General features: G+C 34.5%; 1 protein-coding gene across 1 annotated transcript in view; it reads right to left on the bottom strand.

The window, feature by feature from the left end:
- SLITRK6 (SLIT and NTRK-like family, member 6) overlaps positions 1 to 5,788 on the bottom strand; it is a 6,839-nt gene extending 1,051 nt beyond the window's left edge. The window contains 2 exon segments of the mRNA XM_010190834.1: positions 2 to 1,885; positions 5,251 to 5,788. Of these exon segments, the coding sequence (XP_010189136.1) occupies positions 2 to 1,870 (1,869 nt within the window). The 5' untranslated portion in view covers positions 1,871 to 1,885; positions 5,251 to 5,788.
- Positions 5,789 to 9,017: the final 3,229 nt, after the last annotated feature.

The following is a 9,017-nucleotide window of genomic DNA, read 5'->3' as shown; positions in this document are numbered from 1 at the left end:
CACAAAATACAATAGTTATAAACACAATTAGAAGTCCTAATATTAGAACAGAAAGTGGGACAGCATCTGTAAGAGACCTCAGGATGGTGTCTGCGGTGTTGGTGGTAGTAGAAGAAGTTGTCACAACTACAAAACTGGCATGAGTTGGTAGGGCAGGGCTGTTTATTAAATCTGGACACAAGACTTCACTGTTCAGGGTTTTCAGTTCTTTTTTTGCTAGATGCCCCGGAGATTTACAAAAAATATCACCCATCATTGTATTCTTATTCAGTTTTTGTATCCATTTTTGCAGCCCAACTGAATCACAGGTACAGTCCCAGGGGTTGTCTTCAAGTTCAATTTGTACCAGCATATCCAGTTCATCCAAGACATTGCTCACAGGCAAATGAGCAAATTGGTTTGTTTTCAGATTTAATCTGGCGAGTGGAACACCTGAAAAGATATGGGGTGGCAAAGTTTGCAGGAGGTTGTTATTTAAGTAAAGGACCTTAAGTTTTGGCATTGCATTAAATGTCCCTGGCAAAACTTCTTTGATGGCATTATATTCAAGGTACAAGTATTCAAGGTGTTGAAGGCCAAGGAAGAGATTCTGACTTAGCTTTGTAAGATGATTGCCATTGAGATACAATTTCTGCAGTCTAGTCAGATTCATAAAGGATTCTTCCTCAAGGGTTTCAATTCGATTGTTCCCCAGGTGAAGCATTTCCAGGCTAGCATAGTCCACAAGATCTGATTTCAGTAATGTCTGAATAATATTTCCAGCTAGAATAAGCTTTTTGGGATTTGGAGGAGGGGGTCCTAAGTCAGACAAGCTTTCAATATTTCGCTCCTGGCAGTGCATGAGAACTCCTGAGAGCATATGGCTGGTGCAGTGACAGGGGACGGGACAAGAGATTCCTGGAAACTGAGTAGTAGGCTTTGAAGTATGAAGCACTAAACTTGGTTCTTTAGTAGGAGCTTTCAGGAGAGGAATCACCTTAGTGGACAGATGACTATCACCAATAGAGGTGGTTACAACCAAGGGCAGTGACCCTGAAGGATCTTCAAGTTCATTGACAGGATGAGTAGGACAAAGTGATTCTTTTTTCAACCGGCTTAAGATACTGCCTTTAATAACTGGAGGACTATTGCATACAACATCACCTATTATTGACTGAGGAGGCATGTTTTCTAACCATAACTTCAGCTGCAGCAAATCACAGTTACAGGCCCATTTATTGTCTTCCAGCTGAAGGTCTAGTATTCTGCCAATATGTTCCAAAAAGCCAACATAGGGCAGTGTCTGTAACTGGTTTCCACGAAGATCTAAATGAGTCAATGGCACAAAACGAAATACGTTTGGAGGAAGATACTCGATGGCATTATCATTCAAAATAAGCACTTTAAGCCTGTTGAGCTTGCTGAAGGCACTTGCTTCAATCACTGTGATGAAATTGTTGTCTGCTTGAAGAAACTCCAAATTTTCCAATCCATTAAATGTATCTTCTTTAAGTGTTTCTAAAGAATTGTGATTGATATGAAGTTGCTTAAGAATGCTGAGACCGTTGAAAGCCCCAGGCTCAATATCTGCAATATTATTAAATCCAAGATGTAGAGAGATAGCATTAACAAGACCAGCGAAATCATTCACATGTAACATAGTCAAGCCATTGTTTAACAGATTAAGATGGAAAGGCCGTGATGGTGGGACATTTATTTCTGATACTGTCTTGATACCTCTTTCTTCACAGTTTATAATCATGGTATCATCCTTTTCTTCACAGGAACACAAAGTTTGACAAGATCCTCTGACTAGAGAAAAAGAAGGCTGTGACTGGGAAGGATCAGCTGCAACCACAACTGAATATAAAATAAAAATCCAGAGCTTCATCTTGCCCAGCAGATTCTATAAAACAGAACAAAAAAAAAAAAAAAGAAAAAAAAAGGGAAAAAAAGAGAAGTAATAGAATCAAGATTTCACCAGACTGATTAATATTTTTTATTCTAGGGTGGGGGAGCAATAACCATTCCTAGAACCTGTTATTGAGCTGCCTCACCTTTTCAGGTAATATTATATCCTGTAAAATATTTGAATTATTTTCTAAGCAGAGGAAAATATATTTTGTTTAACATAATAAATCAATATAGTCATAAGGGGAGTGCTTCAATACTTTCAAGTTGATACACCAAAGTAGGAGCTAAGCAGGAGTGTGTTGTCTTTGTCTTTATTTATATACCATATGGATTGTTTTGCCAGTAGACAGCAGTAATAAGTTACTGCCCCAAACAACTTACATCAAGGCTAATATAATATTTGGAATCATTGCTTTGTGTCACCATACAGCACTTCCTAAGCTCAACTTAATGTTGTCCAGCTGCTGAAGAGAAGAAATAAGATTTGGTTTAGTTCAACAAAGTATTGTGAGCAAAAGCCCTTGCAGTTAGGATACAGGGAATTCCCTTTGGTTCTGCACTATGTATGTAAATCAAAAGGTATTTTCTCTGAAATATTTGTAACCCCAAATTGAAAAGGACAATATATATATATTTTTATGTGAATTTTAATGCATATGCTACAGTTTGTGGATAATTAGTGAAAGCAGGAACACCACACCTAATAGTGTAATAGGTTTGTATATAATATACTCAAAAAATAATTGTGTACACAACAAATATAAAAAAGAGTAGAGAACTGACAACATAGTATATGTCAGAAACCAAGTAGGTAAGGGGAATTTTTTTTAAATATTAATTATTAAGATTCTTACAATTATTATAACCATTAATAACAACAAAAAACCTGAAATGTAGATAGAACTAACTGTGCTTTACAGCTTAAAAATGATCACCAGTATCATCTATATGTAACTTAAATTATCATCTGTCAAGCTGGTGTTGAACTTTGCAGTAGCTGATAAAAGTATAATTACAGTGCAACTATGGAGTCATAAGCAAAATTTACATGTTGAAATCACTCATTTGTTATCATTGGTTTGAATTAAGATATGCTACACTCCATTTGAAGATTCTTTGTTTCTTTCTGTCAAGATTATCTAATTAGCAAGAACAATAGTAATTCTTGGTTTATGAGATGAAATAACTGTTCAGAATCATTTATTAAATATTTCCATATTTCCTAATATGAGTGAAATATCTGTTTATAATCTTTGATTAAATATTTCCACATTTCCTAAAAGAAAAAAAAACCACTTAAAATAAAGTGGATGATTTAAAACACAATAACTTGTTTTTGGTGTGCTATTTATTCTAGGACTGAACTAAGCAGGTTTCTTAAGTAATCTATCTAATAAAGGTCACTTGATCTTTCAAATTAAGCTACTGAAACATGGAGTACAGAATGTCACTACACAGTTAACTAGCTGAAGTGTTAATACCTGAAAGATTAGAACCCCTTAGAAGAATCTATCCAATTGTATGCATGAACATTCTTATAGTGTGGCCATATGATTTGACATCTCATTAATACATATTTTAATTATCCTGTACCTTTGTTACTAGTAACGTCATTTCTCAAAGCATCCTTTAAAACAGATTGCAAATATTTATACATGCAGACACTTAAGTTCTGTGGTATGAGTATTACACAGGCAGACACACAGACACACACACATACAAAAGCAGCAACAGCAAATGTATGCATAGTGAATTATGTTTTTCTCCATTAGTATTTCCTGCTAAGTGAGAGTAGATGTATGAGGTTACAAGTACTAAGTGTCATTCACAGTGTGAGAAAAAGTGTCCCTAAAAATATGACCTTCTATCTTTGTTTCAGTAGAACAAATAACTTTGTTTTCTCATACAATGCTCCTTAAACTCCAGCTGCCTATGTTAAATATATATGTTTTTAAGTTTGTTTTCTCAAGAAGTATTTGATAAGACATAACATGTCAAGATGTTATTTTTAAGTAAGAAGAATAATTCTAGGATCATATTATGCATAATATGCACATTATGCATATTATTGATCCATGCTTTACATGCATCAAAACCCTTTCCAGTGACACAAGGTAAAAAATACAGGATTATGACACAGATGCCAGCTTCAAACCTATTGTACGACTAATTAGATTTTATCTCTGTACATTTTTTCTCTTTAGGAATTCCAGCTTCAGTCCACATTAAATTCAAACTGCAGTTATAAAGCACCTAAGCAAAATTAAATGAAAACAACAACAACAAAAAAAACCAACTCTGGAAAGCATGTTGCATTCTAGTGCATACTGAGAAATTAGGTTATAAAAATGAAAGCCCTCCTCTCAGAGATGAAAGTAACAACATTTGTAACCAATTGGAAAACATTCCCATTTTAGTCATCATCATACTTCTGTGGGCAACACTGCAAGAACTCTCAGACACATATAAACACACACCAAAAATTAATAAGAGAGTTTTATTATTTTTTAATTTTTCCAAATTTTTTCTTTTGGTCTGAATACTCAGGAATGAAACTCTCAGTGGACTACTTGTGTAAAATAAAAACTGCTTTCAAGTAACAGATTATCAACATTTAAGTGAAAGAATTCAAAATAAAATAAAATTTAATTTAAAAGACTTGACAAAGCTGACCTTTCCCTGTTTCATGTGGTAAAGTTTTTCAGCAAATTCTACATGGAAGTTTATTTGTTTTATATCCTTTCATGTAAGTCACTACTAACTGCATACTGTAACTAAGCTTTCTGCAGTATGAATTCTAAAAGACTGAAAAATGTCACAGTCCTTTCTATGACAAAAAGTTGAATATTTTCAGAAGTAGTCACCTTATAGCAAAGGGATCACATGCTTGGCAAGTATAAATCAACAAAGTGCTTTTAAAACATTGAAATAGCTTGTTTCATTTTACTTGTGTTTTGTTTGTCTAATTCAGCTATTTATAAAATGCATGTTGAAAAATTTCAAAGCCTCAAGCTAAGAATTGGTAATATCTAAAAGCCTTCCAGATTGTTTATTAAATTCTGAAAGGAATCACAGTCAGATGATGCATTTAGGACCATTCTTGCACTTCAGAAAATAGAAACAAACAATCATTCCTCATTCCTTAAGGGATTTAAAATCAGCGTTTCCTTAATATATACATTCTACACAGCTGGCAGTTTGAATAAATGCACCTGGCAGAGTGTTTGAAATGCAGTATAAACTACAATAATATAACATAAAAGTTATACAGAGTCATGCAGAAAAATAAATTCAACTGGTACTGAGAAATGAATTTCTGATACACTAAGCGCATTAACTAACTCAACTATCTCTTACCTGTACAGCTGCAACACTCCTTGAAATGCTCAGTAATGCACAGTTGGAGCAGCTGTTTCAATGTGATGTAATTTTTCCCTGTGAAAAATGCACACTTTCTTCTGAGTTTCAATTTGCTGCAAGCTCTGGTAATACTACAACTCCATGAAGTTAAAATCCTTGTTCAGAAAACAAAGTACAAAGAGTTCAGTTGAAAAAATCTTCCAGGCAGTGTGCACATTAGACCATCCTGTAAGCAGTTGTCCTTTTTCCTCAATTAAAATTCACGGCATACTTCGCAGCTACGCTGACTTTTCTGCATATAGTTAACTGTTTGCAAGCATTTAGATGCAGTAAACAAACAAGATGTTCAACAGAGCTTGACTTGATCACTTGGTTTGTCAGATTTTTAGATCCAAGCTGCTTCTATGCTGTCTCTGCTCATTCTAGTCTTTCTTGTTAGCTCAGTTTCTTATTAGTCAGATTGCCAGGGGCTGGGAGGTAGGCGTAAATAAAGAGACTTCTTGGCTTTTGACTCAGCTTTTAAGCCCTTCCCCACCAGAGAGCTTTAATCTGCCAGTGCCATTTAATACAAGATACAGCTCCACCTTGAGACAGATCAGCTCCTCCTCCTCCTGCAGATTCTCTCACCTCCTTTTTCCCTTATCTAAGTGATCCTCCGAAAGTAAAATTCAGCTAATTTTTTTCTTCCAGATTACTTAAGGTCTGCTAATGGCTGATTTTGCAAAACAGTAAACATCCCCTGCAGCTCTTGCAGTTTGTTCTCTTGGGCAGATCTTTCATTTGGTTTGTATCTGCAAATGCTCGCTTTAGAAACTGAAAGCATTCCAGCCCAAATACATGCCACAAAACACACCACAGGGGAAACCTTGTCCTCTGGAAAATATGTCCATCACAATGAAGTGCAGGATTATTCAAATATATAAATGAGACAGTACAGCTCTCAATCCAGTCCACTCAATATGACTGGAGTTGGAATGAGTATGTACAGTTGCACATACTTTATTTCAGGAAAAAAAAAAAAAACAAAACCAAAACCAACGCAAAAAAACCCAAAAACTAAACAAACAAAATCCACACAATCAAAACTGTGGAATATTAATGTTTATGCTTGCAAAATGATTGGTGTTAGTCCTTTTTAAAACTCCACGTCTTGTTCTTTACGAAGAAAACTGTGTTTTGTTGCAATTGTCTGTTTTACAGATGTTAGCATAGTGTGTGGGTATCTGTCCACGTGAGACTGTACAGTATTTACATGAAACATTGCTTTGATAAAAAGGGTGTGCTTTGGGGGCTGAAGGCGGGGGGGGGAGGTGTGTGTATTCTTAAAGGCACATACCATGCTTAAAGTATTATTTTCTTTGTGCTCATAAACAAGTAATTAGCAGATACAATAAGGCTACAGGAAAATGTTTATTCCATGCAAGGAGCATACTCCTCATTCTTCCTGCACTGCATGGCATGGTTTTATATGCTGCAAATGCTACTTCCTTGTTCATCCCACTGCCACAGAGCTCAAAACCTTTTGGTGAGCAACAATAGATCTGGTGCTTCAGCGTGTTTACCCTGTGGAGCATACAATTTCTGTTTTCTTCTTACTGTGTCATGGTTTATTTACAGATTATTACAGGCTCAATACCAGTCAGATTCCAGTAACTTCTTTTGTGCTTATAGCTCTCCAGGTGACCTCGTTGGCCTTTGAAGGGTTATTGAGACATAATATTCCATGTGATGAAGGCCACCAAGATCCTCTCCTATGTACATATATACACATACACACACATAGATGCACACATGTATTTTTCTACACAGACATATGTATATATGTGTTGGCTTATTATGATGAGTTTTTTAGTACTTAATTTTTGACAGATAAAATATGTAATTTAGCAAAATAATAAAAAAGATAAAATATTCCTATTGAACAGGAACAATTTGATTTCCATTAATTTTAACGCATACTCATTTCAGGAATGAAAGCACAATTCTTTGCTTTTCAGGTAACATCCACAAGAGTAAAAAATGATCACTGAAATACTTCTAGAAATCAACTACCAAAAATAAGAGCATTTTCTAACCATAAACGATTAGAAAGCACTAAGAATGGTCATCGATAATGTCTGTCACTCCACAAACTGTATATTTCTCAGATTTATAAAAATATGTCTAATGACTGTTTTTCTACCACAATTTTATGAACCATTAAGCAAGTTGCTATAAAGAATGTGATTCTGCAGATACATCTGTATGGGCAGTGATGAATTGACATGGAGTTTTTATCTTGCACTTTAAACTTTCACTGTTATCAATTCCTTTGTCAATTTCAAACTTTTTGAAGCGGTATAAGTAAAATCTAAAACTGTCAGACTTACTTTACTTCCAAAAAGGCCTTAAGCTTTTATGTCATTCCCTTTTACCTCTTCACAAAGTACAGCATCTCCATAGATCAGAAATGAGACCATACTCCTCTAACTATATACATGTTGTTTGGATTTCTTCCTCAGCTAGTGAGTTTTCTTTCTTATCAATATATACATGTAGAAATAGAAGTTTTAATGCTATTAGGTATTTAGGCCTTGTATAGAATCCTTAAAAAAGGATGTTCTAATCTTGTGTAGCATGTTTTATTAAATTCTGTGTTACATGGTAAGCTGTACAGGTTTCTGAAAAGAATCTGAGGCCTACAGGGATGCCCGTAAGAAGGAGTGGAAAGATTTCTCAAACCCTTTCAATCAGAACTTATTAATGCCACTTCTAGTTTACTTTGAAGAATGTTTTCCTTATAAAGGGTAATAATTTCAAATGTGTAAATTAAGTTTACAAGTTACAGAATAGTCCTCAAAATGTGAATTTTCATCGTATCCTACCTGAATATTTGTAAATTCAGTGTTTAAAAATAACAAGAGGAATAAGGAACTGTATTTGGCATTTCAGTGGAAGCTAATGCTCTTCTAGCCCCTCATTCAAAACTCATTATAAGAAGAAATTAAGATTGCCATTAGGAAAGAGAGGATATTATTTTGTAGGCATCTAATTGTTTAATTCAGCTACAGAGAACCTGTTACCCTCACAGAAAAATTGTACCTTTTTTGTGCTTTGGGATAGGTCTTATTCAAAACAATTTTCTGCTCTGAACACACTGCTTGTGTGGCTTTTTGGAGTCATGAACACATTGGAACTATTTAAACAAAGAACAAGATTTCCTTCTAAAAGTGATATGCAAGCCTGTCTATTCTATAAATTTTTTTTCAATTTTTATATGAGCTTTATTGTGAGGTATTTATCTGAAAAATATGCTGAAAAGGTTATTTAACTTATTAAAAAAACCACACATTAAAAGAACATCTTTCTATTATCCTAGTGCAGCTTATAAGTAACTAAATGAATTTAGATCTGTACATGCATACCTGATATACACGTATACATATATACATAACTTTGTATGCGTTGATAATCATCATCATGCAAAAATCACATTCCCTGAAATAAAATATTTTGAGAAAAGATTTATTGAAGTATATTTCCTTCTTCTGTATTTGTGCAACAGATCTTTAATATTATCCAGGGTTTTTTTACTCATTGATATACCTATTGACAGAGAATTCCCAGTTCTACCCAGTATAGGAAGAGTTTAATATCTAAGTTAGAATCTCGTAACCTATTCTGAGATAATCCATGTTGTTCATAAATTTTGGTGTTGGAGTAAGAGATGTCCCTTGATCTGAATCAACCTTTTGGAACAGGTAGATTCTTCCTTCCCCCTCCCC

Source organism: Mesitornis unicolor, unplaced genomic scaffold (genome assembly GCF_000695765.1).
Source record: "Mesitornis unicolor isolate BGI_N332 unplaced genomic scaffold, ASM69576v1 scaffold7178, whole genome shotgun sequence".
NCBI classification, from domain to species: domain Eukaryota; kingdom Metazoa; phylum Chordata; class Aves; order Mesitornithiformes; family Mesitornithidae; genus Mesitornis; species Mesitornis unicolor.
This window is presented reverse-complemented; position numbering and strand designations above follow the sequence as displayed.